The 15,218-nt window shown below is 42.1% G+C and overlaps 1 protein-coding gene across 1 annotated transcript; it reads left to right on the top strand.

Moving 5' to 3' along the window:
• Positions 1-250: 250 nt before the first annotated feature.
• ATP6AP2 (ATPase H+ transporting accessory protein 2) lies at positions 251-13,990 on the top strand. The gene is made up of 9 exons (XM_081004384.1): positions 251-405; positions 5,469-5,599; positions 6,021-6,149; positions 6,360-6,455; positions 6,635-6,772; positions 7,515-7,568; positions 8,734-8,883; positions 9,869-9,985; positions 12,997-13,990. Exons 1-9 carry the CDS (start codon positions 360-362, stop codon positions 13,189-13,191), a joined length of 1,056 nt encoding a protein of 351 aa, XP_080860510.1. The 5' UTR covers positions 251-359; the 3' UTR covers positions 13,192-13,990.
• The last annotated feature ends 1,228 nt before the right edge of the window (positions 13,991-15,218 follow it).

The raw sequence follows: 15,218 nt of genomic DNA, 5'->3' as shown, positions 1-15,218 counted from the left end.
ACCTCCCCCCCGTTAAGTTACACCTCCTCTATAGCTTCACGGAGCGTCTGGAGATCCTCTGAATGGCTAATATGGCTGTCGCTCAAGCTGAAGCTTCTAATGAATCTACTGAAGTAGATTTTACTGCGGTGGGTGGTGGGTGGGAGGGTTTTCCCTCATGTTCTTATTGGACGCATGGCCTTGCCACTCAGAATGTGGCATCGCCTTCTTCCCTTATGAGCCTCGCCGCGTGCGCTTTCTGAGCGGTCGCAGACCTTGTCAATTAGAGTTGGAGGCGGGGCATAGTCGGGTCGCGAGACCGGCTGGTTCATACTTCCTCTTCTGCTTTTCTCTGGAACGCGGCGGAGGGAGCAGCAGTGATGGGGGTCCCGTTGGCTCTTTGGCTGGTGTCAGCCCTTGTGGCAGGTGAGGCTCTGGGCGGCTCTGCATGGGGGGGGGGAGGCTGGGAGGAGGGGGGAGGGAGAAAGGGGGTGCCCGGGGCGGGGTCCAATGCAGACCGGATCTGAAGGATGGTCTCTGCGCCAGAGATAAGGGCACCTGCGTGTTGGGGGTCGTCGTGGCAGGATAGACTGTCAGAGGGAGAATGAGGGTTGGGTCGTGTTCGTGGAAGTGTAGTGGCCGTGGGTTTATTATTATTATCATCATCATCATCATCATAATCATCATCAAACGCTTATAAAATGCTCGACATTTCCTGCTGTAGTTCTGTTAAAGATAAAGACAGCCCCTGCTCACTGGCTCACAGTCTCGTAGACATTGTACAAAACGTGGAGGTGGGAAATGAGGAGGAAAGAGGAAAGCAAGCATTTTTTTGGAGCAGCATCCTTACTGGCTAGTGGGAGGCCCACCAGGCCTCCCTTTATTTTTTTATTGATTACATTTATATCCCACCATTCCTCCACCATTTTTTATTGATTACATTTGTATCCCACCATTCCTCCAAGGAGCTCAAGGTGGTGTGCATGATTTCCCTCCCCACACTTTTGTCCTCAGAACAACCCTGTGAGGTAGTTTAGGCTGAGAGGCAGTGACTGGCCCAAGGTCACCTAGTGAGCTTTCATAGCTGAGTGGGGTTTTGAACCCTGGCCTCCTAGGTCCAGCTCTCTTAACATTCAGAAGGGGTATTTTTCTTATGGACCTTTGCTTTTTATGTTTTGTGCCTACCTGTGCAATCAAAATCTTACTCCCTATAGCTTATCCAGTACACCAGACCCTCCAAGTGTCCCTGTTTTCCAGAAGCCATCCCGGTTTCTGATTCTTCATATCTTTCCCCACTCAATTCCTCCACCCAAACTGGCAGTTTGTCTGTTTATTCTCATTTTTTAAATGCCTGGAGGTCATTATGCTCATCTGTTTTGTATATAGTTTGGTCTCTGTATAAAAAAGGAAAGGGGACAGAATGAAACCCTTGGCAGCTCCCTTTATACACGATGATAATAATAATAATAATAATAATAATAAATATTTTGTTTATACCCTGCTCATCTTGTCTGAGTGGCTTCCAACACATACATTAATAGTATTATTAAACATTAATAGTAATCTGATCCAATATAAAAAGTTGCAGTAACTTTAAAATAGACAACTCATTTCAAACAAAGCAAGTAACATTCAGCAATCCATCAAAATCCAGTAAACAGTCAAATTAAACATCAGCAAATAATAATTAAACAGTTTACACTTATCAACCACAATAAAGAATTACCAATCTATAATCAATAAAAAATAACAGCAAATCACAATGCATAAAATACCACAAAACATACCAAACCGTGTAAAAGGATCAAACTGAGAAACACTCTTGTTGTTACTACAGTTAGTCTTTGTAGTTCTGCTTGTGTTTAATGTGGGGCATTTTAGTATGTGTATATTCAGAGGCATTTGTGCTGTTAGTTCCAGTCTTGGCTAGCTTGAGGAAGTCCAGTTTCTTTGCCTAGTTTAAGACATGGCTGACATCTTGTGATCTGATACTCAATTGTTTGTCTTGTTGGGACAAGCCAAGGATCTTTGGTCAGTTTATTCCTGTACTTTCAGCATCAGCCTGGTTATTTCTTCCACAACTTCCAGCTGCTGTTGGTTTTGTCAGAATTCAATGTCACTTTAGACTAGCCTTCTTGTCTGGGGAAGGAATGTCAAGACTAAAAGGCATGTGAGGGAAGTCTTCCTACTCCATGGTCAGCTGATAATATGTTGCTAGCCAGTAGCTGCTTTAAGTACTTGCTGCTTGAACTAAAATTGATCCTAATGATGTAGTAGAAAGCAGGGCCATTTACCTGTTTTCCCCTAGTAAATACCTTAGATGGTTTGTCTCAAGTTTAGTGGCTGGGAAATCTGAATTAATTATTTTCCATTGACTATTCGGGTGTAATTATCTTGTAATGGGAGGTGCTGATATGAGTGTATTGTAGCAAGTCCATGTTTCTGGATTCTGCCCATATAAGTTTTTGGCAAAGTATTAAGAGCCATCCAAAATTTTGACACTTGTTGTCATAAGAAAATATATTAGGCTGCAGTCCTAAGTCCCCACCCCACACTGGTGCTTTACGGAGCAGTGGGGCTACTGCTGCATTCACAGGCCTGTCATGCACAGGAGCCAGGGCAGAAAGTAGGGGACAAGCAGACTGCTATGCCACTTTGGAGGTGGCACAGCCATCAGGCCTGGATTGGGCCCAGTGCTGTCACGTAATGGCAGTGGGTCCAGCTTTGGGTACAAGGAATTGATAGGAACTGAGTTCAACATCTGAAGGACCACAGGTTTCCCATCCCTGGGCTACCACATTCTCCTATCCTCAATCCTTCGTCACAAAAAAATACAAATTGAGCAAAACCTTACATATAGGGTTGAGTGTAATGCTTTAAAGCAGAGGGTTTTTGAGTCCTTGGCTCCCTTGATCAACTACATTCTTTCTGCGACACCCCTGTGGGACTCAGGAGCCCAGTTATATCACCCCTTGCCTCCAGAGCTGGCAGCTTCTCATCCTTTTTCCAACACTCCCTTGTGGAGTGTTCCCTCAGACTCCTCTCCCATCTCTTTGGGAGTGCTCTGGGCGGCCGCATCTGCTGCCCCTGGTCTCTGAGCTGCCCCACCCCAAAGAGAGGTGCCTCCTCACACTGCCCCACAGGGGCCTGGAAAGCACCCCCTGGCCAGTCCCAGAGGCACCAGTCGCCTGGGGAGCTTGTAGCCAGGGCTGCTGCAACAAACAGCTGTGCAAGCCTTTGGGAGGCAGAGACGCAAGAGGGCATCAGAGGAAGGGAGGGAAGGAAAGTGAGATAGAGGCCACTGTTGCCCGCAGCACCCCTGACTATCATTCAAGGCACCCCAGGGTGCCAAAGCACACTGGTTAAAAAACACTGCTTTAAAGGAACAACTCACAAAATTTATGCTAATTAGCTGCATTTCTTTGGAATATATATATAGGAGTATAACTATTGCACATACATGGCAAAGTGATAATATGTGTCTAAATGTCGGAAAACTCCAGGATTTATATCCCCCCCCCCAATTGACAGGCCATGGCTGGAATGAAATAGTTGCAGCTCTCAAATGTGTAGGTTCTAATTGTCACTGTAAATCAACTGTTGTGTGTGTTAATCCTGTGTGCAAGATTGGAACAAGGGAGTTAAAAGTACAGTGGCACCTTCTTAAATAAAAGTGCTTGTAATGATTTTCAAGTAAAAGCAAATGAGCAGTGTTAGAAACTGAGATATGAAAGCTGGGAGCTAAATGGCACCTTAAACCTAGGTTATGGGCACAACAACGGAATGTCTAGGCCCATTTCTGAATCGTGAGTTATCTGCAAATGATTATATTTTCTCTGATTTATACACGCAATAATTTTTTTTAAAAAACCTAGTATTGAACTCCTTTGCCCTATATTTAAATGACCTGATGGGTATATAATATTTACAGATACAGTGCTGTTGTTGGAAGCTAGTGTTATGAAATGACACATGTTTACTGTCAATACCACCTGTATTTTTGTTAAAAGTTGAATGTGGTTTAGACCTAACTCCAAGGTTGATGTGGTCAGAATAAAGGAAGAAACATATTGTAGCTGAAGCGTTATATCTGTTGGAGGCTTTTGTGTGGTCTCCGTTTTTCTGCTTCCTTTTGTGGAACCTCATTCTGCCTCTGGAACATGTAGGATTAGGATAAGCAACTGGAAGCTTTCAGCCAAATCTTGCTTTCTGAGAGGTGCAACTTAACCCTGTAGTTGGCTAACATGGAGGCTAACATGATGCAGACAAATATAGAAAGCTGCCTTACACTTGGTCCATCCAGCCCAGTATTGTCTACCCCAGGTGGCAGAAGCACTCTGGATCTTTTGCAGACCCAGTACCTGAGATCTTTTTCACTGGAGGTGTCAGGGGATTGGTCAAGAAAACATCTGTATTCAAAGATGAGCTCTACCATTGAGCTATCCACCCTCTCCTAAAGTGGCATTTGTAGCCATAGATTTTGAGTAACGATTGAGCTGCTAACCCATTACCCCCTCACTTCTCAGGGTAACTCTCCAGAAAAGGAAACAGCTGAGTAGGGATGTAGGCTATGACATTAGCGATCCTATGATGGAAAGTGGGGACAGCATTTCCTTTGACTCAACCCTCCCCCCCCCCCAAGTATGTGTATCAGTTGCATTTAGTGATTGTACCAAGGCTTCCCTGCAGCCCCTATTGGGTACCGCATGTAGGGGTATCCTTATTCCTTACCTTTGTAAGAAATAGCCTGGGGAACAAGACTTCTGTTTATGATAATTAGATACATAGGCACACCTGCATATTTAGTATGTTTCCAGGCACTCTGGTTTCTGTCATGGTGATCCGTTCTGCCAGAAGCAGTTTAGTCCTGCTGGCCACATGACCCGGAAAGCTGTCTGTGGACAAACACTGGCTCCTTCGGCCTGAAAGTGAGATGAGTGCCGCAACCCCATAGTCGCCTTTGACTGGACTTATCCATCCAGGGGTCCTTTACCTTTACCTTTTACATTATTTAGTACACCATATTGGCTGTTTCCTACTATCACAATATTTTCTTCAGGAGTGTCCAATAGTTTAGTAGAGAAATAAACTGAAAAACATTAGCTGTAGTTCGAAAAGGATTTACTGTAATCAAAGGCTCTGTGTTGTAGGAATTGGAATGACATGGTAGAATGAAGTTCATGTGAAGGATCCCACTTTCAGTGCTCCTCTCAAACACAAAAAGAATTTCCTGTGCGATATAAAATAAGCACAGCTGGGCAAGGACATGGGCTGGCATATTTTCCCCGTGAAGGGTCTTTCTATTTGCAAACAGTTTTATTTTACCTGGGGGCAAGCATTCAACAGTAGTAGCTGACACCTGTAGTCTAAAGTGGTGTGGCCCATTCTCCCGCCTCATTCTGCTTGTTCTCATGCAAAGGCTTTCCAGAAAAGCTGAGATGCTGTTTAAGGATGTGGGTTTTTTTACCAACTCTACCTTCCTTTTTCAGGTATTTCTGCCAATGAGTTCAGTGTATTAAGATATCCTGAATCCATTGTTTTCCGTGAAGGAAGTTGGCCAATACCTGGCGAGCGAATTCCAGATGTGGCAGCACTTTCCATGGGCTTCTCTATTGAGGAAGTATGCAACTCACTATGTCTCTGTTCAGCCACATTGTTCATTCCTTTGAAAATTGTTTAAACAGGCCTAGCCTGTGCAGTCCCTTCTGTTTCTCAGCACTCTTTAGGAATTAGGGGCAAGAGCATAATCTAGCTTTCTGTAGGCTTTGCTTTATATTGGGCCTATATAGTAAAACCAGGCAATGGTGGCTACTTACCCATTATTTCAATAATACACATGTGGCTTTTCATATATAAATATCCCAAGTAGCATAAACCCTTCATGCCTTAATGACTGCCTCCTTCCCTACACCCCATATTGATTGGGAATAACTTTTCATGTGACCCTAACTCTGCTTTTCTTGCTTTGTTGTTGCTGCTGCTGTTGTATTTTTTAAAAGCTAAAACATTCCTTTTAAAAAAAATAATCTGAATTATTATAGGATCTCTCTTGGCCGGGGCTAGCAGTTGGAGATCTCTTCCGGCGTCCTCGAGCTACAGTTCTAGTCACAGTGACAGGGATAGACAAACTAATGTTGCCTAAAAACAGCATATCTTACCCAGTTGAGAATGTAAGTACTGTCATGTGTAGCTTCAAATGCTTATTCTGGTAGACCTAGAGACCTTACTATATTTGGAGGGGAGAGGGTCCTTGTTAACAAACTCCTGCTTTTCCAGTGTCTTGTTCTGTGTACATTTCTGCTGGGGTTAGTTACCCTTCTTGCAATTTTCCATATGCCGCAGCCAGACATTGCTTACTAATCCTTTCTGTATTGCCCTAGGCGGTTCCTTTTAGCTTGGATGGTGTTGCGAATGCAATTCACACCTTATTTTCTGAAGAAACCCCTGTCGTGGTACAGCTAGCTCCTAGCGAAGAGGTATGTGCCTGTCTCTTTCTGAAAGCCCCTGAAATTAATTAATAATGCCCTACTCATGCTTCCAAGTATAACCTTGTGTAAAAACTTTTCATTTTGGGAAAACAGTTGTGTTGAAGAAACGTCCTTTTCTCAGGTGAATGTTGTTTTACCCTCATAATGCACGATGGTCGTTCTTTCAGAGAGTGTACATGGTGGGAAAGGCCAACTCTGTATTTGAGGATCTTTCTGTCACACTGCGGCAGCTTCGGAACAGATTGTTCCAGGAAAATTCCATCCTAGCTTCCCTTCCGCTCAACTCACTGAGCAGAAACAATGAGGTAAGGCATGGCTAGACATTAGACACAACTTTTTCCATTTTATATTATGCCACTCTTTCAAATTTAAGGTACACAACCTAGTTTTCCAGGGGGATGCAGAGGGATGGTGGTGGTGCATATGTTTCAGTTATTTGCTTAATACAACTTTAAGCACATATATGTACAGTCATACCTTGGAAGTTGAACGGAATCCATTCCGGAAGTCCGTTTGACTTCCAAAACGTTCAGAAACCAAAGCTCCTTCAGCCAATCGGAAGCAGCACTGGGCGTTCGGCTTCCAAAAATTGTTCGAAAACTGGAACATTCACTTCCGGGTTTCAATTGTTCAGGAGTCGATTTCTCTGGGAGCCAAAGTGTTTGAGATCCAAGGTATGACTGTACTCTGTCCAGCTGCAATGATGACCTTTCCACTGACATCAGTCTGCATCTCCTCCCACAGTTCTGAAGCCCCCAAGCCCTTTGGATTAGATTTGGGATGGGGTACAAAGTACTAATGCACAAGTCTGCAGTCCTATCTGTGTGCTCCACACTGATTTTTGAGCCTTGTCTGAGCATGGCTGAGGTTAATTTGTCACGCTTGTACATTTAGTGCCTAAATAAATATAATAAACAGTAATAATCAGTAAGCAGAAATATGCAAGTGACCCTGACTTCTGCCATCCCTGCTAATAGTGTAACTTCTGAATTAGATGCAACATATTCAGATCCTGTTCCAAGAAACTTAAGATTATTGTTTCCTTAGGTTGACCTGCTCTTCCTGTCAGAATTGCAAGTTTTGCATGATATCACAAGCTTGGTAAGCAACTAAACAAATACTTATTTCTGCTATGGGGTTGGCAGCTGTTGATCTGTTATCAGAAGTTAGGCAAATAATCTTCCGTTTTGCCCCAGCCACAGTGGGAGCTGCCACCATATAACTTTTCCAGTTGTGGGCTCTTCAGCTGGCTGAGGAATTCTTAAACTGAGAAGAAATGTATGCAGTTGCAGAGGAAGCAGTCCTTCCCAACAAATTAGCAGAATAGAAGCGAGATCTCGGTCAGGGTTCCTTGTCTGTGGGGATACACTATTGCTAGCACATAGATCTGGTCCTTAAAAGATTGCACTAGCTGCCCATTTCCTACTAGTAAAGTTCAAGCGTTCTTGTATTAACTTACAAGGCATATGACAACTTGGGGCCGGGGTACTTTCTGTTTTTGCCCATTCACAGAGGTCTTTAGAGGAGTCACCGTTAGTATTCCCCGCATGGTTTGAACACAGGTCTTGCATCCACTCGGAGCAATGCATTAGTAATGTTGGCCCACTGCTGTGGAACTCCTTCCTTAGCTGAGGCAGGCCCCTTCCCTGTTCAGCTGGGAAGGGTGTTGCCAGCTGCTGCACCCCTTGCTTTTAGAAGCCTTGCGAGTTGATGCAGGAGACGGGCTGTGAGCAACATCACGGGGAGAGTGTTTCTAGGACCAAATTGCAACTGTTAAGCTCCCTTGTTATTTTTGCTGCTGCCATGAGGTGTACTTTTGCTACTGTAATTAGTTATATTTATGGTCCTGAAATGTTTTCTGTATATTATATATGATACTGTGTTTTTTATTTTCTTATTATGAAATTGTTTAAGCACTGTTTGATTTTGAAATGCATTCCTGTTTTCTGTTGTACGCTGCTTTGAGCATCATTTATGTGTGTGCAAAAGCGACATGCCAGTCAGATAATGCAGTGCCTTGTGAAGATCTTTATATTTCAGCAGGCATTTTAAGCATGTTTTCTGATTTTATGGTTAGCGTTAACTTTTATGTATTGCATCTTTTTAGCTTTACAGTACATGCTTGGAAAGTATGGTATTAAGTGATATATAAATTGTGAAGATAAATAAAGTAGGGCGGCATAAACATGCAACCATTTAAAATGGAAAATACCCACTTTTCACTGGCATTCTTTTTTTATGTCCCCACCCTCCACTTCTTCAAAAGCTATCCAGGCACAAACATCTGGCCAAAGATCATTCACCAGATCTATATTCTCTAGAGCTCTCTGGGTTGGAAGAAATTGGCAAACGTTATGGGGAAGATTCACAACAATTCAAGGATGCCTCTCAGATTCTTGCAGACTCCTTACAAAAGGTAACATGAGAAGAGACCCTATTTTATATACCGTATTTAATGCCAAATATGCTAGCATAAACCTAAAGAACACCTGCTTTTATCTGCAAACTAGCACAGTGCTTCTGCTTTGAATAAAACGTTATGCAGTACATCACTGCTGACCCTTATTTGATTTTTTTTAAATGAAAGTTTCCTGGATGAATGGACACTTGATGGCCAGATCTCTGTAGCCCTGGTCGGTCTTAAGCATTTGGAAGTGACTATAAGAGAAATAAGTGGTACTGGAAAATTAGGTTAACTGTTGACAGAGCAATCTGTTGAAGGGATTCCTTGCAAATTAGCAAAGGTAGGCATCAAGTGTTACATCAGGTTATTATAAGCTTTTCATTCCTCTTCTGAGTAGCTGGCCCACACCATAACATAGAAATACCAAGAGCCATTCCAGAAATTTGGCAAGAAATAATGCTAAAACATTGCACTAGAGAGTACCTTGAAACGAGCAATTTTGAAAATGGAACTAGAACTGTTATCCAGAGAAACGCTTTAGGAATGTTCCTATTGGAAGCATATTCAGCCTACCAGAAAAATACCACTGAAATGTTCCAAAATCAGATATTCAAGTGATGCCAGAAGCTTTTATGTACCCACATGCAAAAGTTACTATCCAGTCCTCCAGTTGAATTGAAAAGAAATCCATTGGCCATGGGTACAGCATCTTTTTAAGTCTTGATAGGCAGTGCCTGAATATTTCCAGTAATAATTATTGGATACTTGCCAGTAAATAGTTTCAGGATAGCAGTTTTGGCCTTGTAGTTTAATATAATTAATGATTAATTTCTGGTAGTAGACCATTCTACTTTAAGTCACTAAGTAAAATCTAGAAGCAACCTAAGAGGTGTCTACACTTCTTACTATTCGGTGGCTATTAAAATGGTACCCCTCCTGTCTCATGAACTGTGCATCTAACTCTGATGGTGACTTGTGTCTTAAAACATGTTTTCAGTTTGCAGACGAGATGTACAACCTCTATGGTGGGAATGCAGTGGTTGAGGTAGTGACCGTGAATACATTTGACACGCCCTTTGTGAGGAAGTCACGATCCATTCTGCAGTCTACACAGGTTGTACAAACGCTTAATAAATTCCTAAGAGAATGCAGTAGCTCAGTCCTGAATAGTTTCTTGGTAATCTCATAAATTTCACTGGAGTGCCTAAGCAAATCACTTAGAATGCAGCCTATCAGTTATAAGCTGCCTGCACTATGCCTTTTTCTCTGTTATCTCTACTGTACAGTACATAATTCTGAGAACAAAACTGTAGTCATTTTAAAGACATTTGAGAATGTCTCGGCCTTAAGCTAATATAAAGACTGAGCAACTTTCCCAAGAGACTACTGTATCACTTTTATGTGTTTGTCAAACTTGGGTCTCTAGCTGTTGTTGGACTACAACTCCCATCATCCCTAGCTAGCAGGCTCAGTAGTCAGGGATGATGGGAGTTGCTGTCCAACAACAGCTGGAGACCCAAGTATGAGAAACAGTGATCTAAACTTTGAGAGAGAGAAATTAGGTGAAATACTTTGGGGCCAGTTTTGACTCTGAAATGTTGCCATTGTATTTCCAAATTACTCACATGCCTTCTATTTTAAAGGCAGCCACAAGCCTGAGAATACTAGTGAATCATGTACTGTATAAACTTCCAGAGCTGTTATGTTGTCCATTGTTAAGCGGAAGAGGCAAGTGTCCCTGGTCCACTGGCAAGGACTCTCAGAAGCCTCCTACAGACTTCTTCAAACTGCAGTTAAAAAGCAGTTTATCTGGCTTGTTTCTTCCTTTTGTGATACCTCAGTACAAATGTGAAGTCCCTGTCTCCTAGTAGTGAGAAAAATGGAAGCTGGTAATATTTATGGGCAGCTGGTGGTGAAAACACAGGTGCTCGATTGGTTATTTGCACGTGAGTCCATACACTAGAAACTGCTTTGTCTTTCAACGATTTATCCAAAATAATCAGGGAAAGCCCCGGGTGCTGACAATATCCCACCAGAAATTCTTAAGGCAAATGTTGAATGGTGGGCCCCTGTGCTAGCCGCCTTGTTCACTAGTATAAATCAAGCGGCTATTATCCCCGAGGACTGGGGTTTAGCCATCATCATTCCAATATTCAAGATAGGAAACAGAACTGAGCCAGCTAACTACAGACCAATCAGTCTATTAAGTATTATTAGCAAACTGTACGCTGCTCATTTATGTAATAAATTAGTGGAGTGGATGGAAAGAGAGCATATTCTATCAGAAGCTCAAGCTGGTTTTAGAGCAAAGCGTTCAACTATAGACCAGGCCCTTATCCTTCAACACCTGGCAGACAAATACTCTAGAAAAGGAGGGTCTTTATATGCAGCTTTTGTGGATTTTAGATCGGCTTTTGATCTAATACCAAGGGACAGACTCTGGGAAAAGCTTGGCGCTACAAACATAGACAAGCGCTTATTACGCCTTATCCGTGGTCTATACGAAAACACCAGGGTGAGGGTAAGATGCGACCGGTCAGGCCATCTAACTAAAGAAATCCAAACGCACTATGGGGTTAAACAAGGATGTGTCCTCGCGCCAATGCTATTTAATTTCTACATCAACTCTTTAGCAGTAAATATGGAGAAAGAAAATGCCCACCCTCCCAAACTGGCAGGTATGCCCCTCCCGGTGCTTCTGTATGCGGACGACGCAGTCCTGCTCTCCTTTTCCTGCGTTGGCTTGAGGAAGCTTTTGAGATCACTTGCTGACTATTGTCAAGCGGAACAACTATCAATAAATTATAGCAAATCTAAAATTATGGTGTTTTCAAAAAAAAGAAGGAAACACAAATGGAGAATTAATGGACATCCTATTGACCAGGTAGCAACTTTCAAATATCTGGGAATAACTTTTCAGGAAAGGGTCTCGTGGCACCAACAGATGAAAAACGCCATTGCCAATGCAGGAAGGGCCAATAAAGCCCTTACAAGATTTTTTCACGGGAAAGGGGGTAAATACGTTCCGGCGGCCTCCCAGGTTTTTGCTGCAAAAATACTCCCACAACTCACTTATGGATCCCAGGTTTGCAGTTTTAAAAATTTTGCGCCTATGGAGGCATTTCAAACAAAATTCTATCGGTGTTTATTGGGGATCCCCCCCTGTGTATCTAATATAGCTGTCCGCTTAGAAGTTGGACAACCACCCGTTAACGTGCGGTTGTGGATTCTAAAGATACACTACTGGTTAAAACTTATTTTTTTCCCGGCCGGTTTGGCTCCTTTAACACTCTTAGACACCTTTCATTCTACCTGGAAAGCTTCCCTGTTTGAAAAGATAAGAAGCTTGGGATTCTCCCCGCAGATCTTGATAGCGGCAGGATATGAGAGAGCCAGAAGTCAAGTGCTCCAACGCATTAGGGACATAGAGCTGCAATGTCATATGGGGAAAATGGATAAACATGCCACAATTAGAGACTTTGGAAGAGGGTTCTCACCCGCAAATTATCTGGCTGATTTACAAATACCTAAGTACAGACACTCCTTTACCCTGGCCAGATTTAACGTTCTGCCCTCTGCCCTGCTGCTAGGCAGATATGAGGGCAAACCATATGAGTCACGTGTTTGCCCATGTGGCTCATCAGAAGTGGAAACAAGTCTGCATGTATTGCTGCACTGTAGTTACTACGAGGATCTACGCCTGACCTTTATTGCCCCAGTTCTACAAAAGCTTAAAAATGTACCAGAACCCCAACGTATGAGAGCCTTGGTAGAAGATAAGGTTCCTGAAATTACGATCAATGTTGCTAAATTCTGTGTAGCCGCTATTAGGCGCAGGAAACAAGAGCTTTCCAATGTCAATATGCAGGCGAAGGCAAATACTTAATTTTATTTATGCTGTCTAATTTCAAATTGCTGTTATGGCCTAATCTGTATTGAAATTGTCCTTTGTTTTTTCCGGTGTTATGCTTCGCTGACTAGCTGTACGAGTTAACCTGGTCTGTGACCGTTTAATAAAATTTGAACTTTGAACTCCCCGTTTCTTTCAGGCAGGTGTAATCAGTATGGTGTTGGATTACCACTCCTCTTTTATTTTTTAACAAAACTTTTTGTCTCTTTTCATAGCCCAAAGATGAAAATCCATATAATTTAGGATATGAATACAACTTTAACTATGCTGTGGTCTTCAACATAGTCTTCTGGATGATGATAGCCCTTACCATAGCTGTGATAGTCATCTCCTACAACCTCTGGAATATGGATCCAGGCTACGACAGCATCATTTATAGAATGACAAACCAGAAGATTAGGATGGATTAAGGTTTAGAGTCAGGTTTTAAAGGCGTAAGGCTTTTCCAGGGCTTTGGCCTGGTTCAGTATGGACTCTCTTGGTTTTCTTCAGCGGTGCAATGTGGAGTATCCCCTTGTGTTTTCCTTTAGGATATATTTAAAAGGCTAGCAGTGGGCATAGTCAGCTTGCAGAGCTGAAGCTGTACACTGCTGTTAAATCATGAGTAATTGCCTATTGACACTATGTGAAAATGATTCCATTTTGTGGCTGTGCAATATGCATTGAGTTCTAAATATGCTCCTCTGTACTGTTGTGACTAAATGTGTGAAATGACTGCACTGAACATATGCTAGTAAGTTGCTTTGTTTAAATTCTTTGCACTGGTGATTTAGGATGTTACCTTGAGACTCTGTTGTAGATTATGAATTAAATATGTTGTGAATGTAAATACTTTAAATTGCCGTCTTTAGAGATCTACCGTGGAACTTCTATTCTGCAGCTCCTGCTTTGTGTGTACACACTTATAAGGCACCCTACAAATTTTGTTCAGATTGAACATTTGTTTAAAAATGTACAGGAGTTTGAACAAGGAAGAAAATACATGTGACTATAACAGAAAACATTAGAATTTGCAGGCTCTTGTAATTAAATGTCATGGATTGTGTCAGAGGTTGAAAACAAGGGTTGGTTTAGTGCAACTGCAATGACCGCAAATATGTAAATACAGCCTATTCTTATTCCTATTGGGAACAAAAACAATACAGCAGCTCAACACATAGCGGTAGAAATGTAAGCAATATACAAACAATAAAGCAATGCTGCCATTCACTAACTACTAGATGAATATAAAAACTGCACACTGCCACCCTTCTTCCTAACCCCCCATCCAAAAAAAACCGTTCACATTGGCCTGGTGCTTTTTATCCCTCTTAACCTCCTGAGTTAACCACCAGTGCAAGACAGAGTGGAGAGGTGTGATTTTGTGGTGGGGGCCAACCTACTGGCTGTAAATCAGTGGGGAGGGGGTCCAGGATCTTCTGGGTTGGTTCTCCTTTCAAGGAGAGCAGCTTTAAATTGATTTATTACAGTCACAGACCAGAAATGCAGACATATACAGCAATAGAGAACATGTAAATATAAATAAATTTAAACTCTATAAGCTAGAACACGATAAATAATACAGATATAAAACAATTGAAATATGTAGGCTAAAACCTTAACTGCCATTTTAAAATACGTGTGTTAAAGACATTGGCCATTAAATTCATTCAGAGCTTGTCTCTTTAATTTTATAGCAGCAGCAGCACAGAATTTAGCCACTTTCCTCTATTAGATATTTGAAGTAGTGGTCATCAGATCTGCTTGGGATTCGCTGCATGATTGGAGTGATAAATATAGAACATATGTCCCTATAATAATGACAGTATTGTAGGACATGAGTAACAGCTTCAACTTCCTTCAAACCACATCGGCATATTCTCTCTGAATGTTTTACCTTCAAATCAGCCTGCAGTAATGCAGATGGTAGGACATTGAGCCTGGCAAGGGTAAACGATCATCTAAATTTGGGTTTTTCTAGCTTGGATAAATACCTCGCTGGAGTAAACCCCCTCCCATTACCTTTAATTTCTGGATACCTGGCCATTTCATGCACATGGCATTGCAAATAAGCATCCAAGATTCATTGCTTAATTGTGGATTTGGTTTTCTCATATCCACAGGGCATAGCTGTCAACATTTCCCTTTTTTTAAGGGAAATTCCCATATTCCGAATAGGATTCCTCGCAAGAAAAGGGAAAAGTTGACAGCTATGCCACAGGGTATCAGAGCCTGAGGTGCGAACCCTTGGCTTCTCAGTTTCTCTTGCAGTGAAGATTTCCATTTTGTTTGGCATGTAACTATTAAAGTTAAGAGTGCCAGACCTACCAGGAAGAAAATCAGTTTTAACCAATAATGGATCTTCAAACATATTTTTTAAAGCGACAAAAAATTGTCATGCACAAAAACACCAGATACACGAGATCTAGGTGGTCTCTCTCTCGAGCATGTTTTGCCA

This window comes from Podarcis pityusensis (genome assembly GCF_964106645.2).
Source record: "Podarcis pityusensis genome assembly, chromosome: 4".
Classification (NCBI taxonomy): domain Eukaryota; kingdom Metazoa; phylum Chordata; class Lepidosauria; order Squamata; family Lacertidae; genus Podarcis; species Podarcis pityusensis.
This window is presented reverse-complemented; position numbering and strand designations above follow the sequence as displayed.

Coding starts and splice junctions, on each gene's coding strand:
- ATP6AP2 (XM_081004384.1), top strand. CDS start 360: ATGGGGGTCCCGTTGGCTCTTTGGCTGGTGTCAGCCCTTGTGGCAG. Junction 8,884..9,868: donor TTGCAGACTCCTTACAAAAG/GTAACATGAGAA, acceptor ACATGTTTTCAG/TTTGCAGACGAGATGTACAA. Junction 9,986..12,996: donor CCATTCTGCAGTCTACACAG/GTTGTACAAACG, acceptor CTCTTTTCATAG/CCCAAAGATGAAAATCCATA.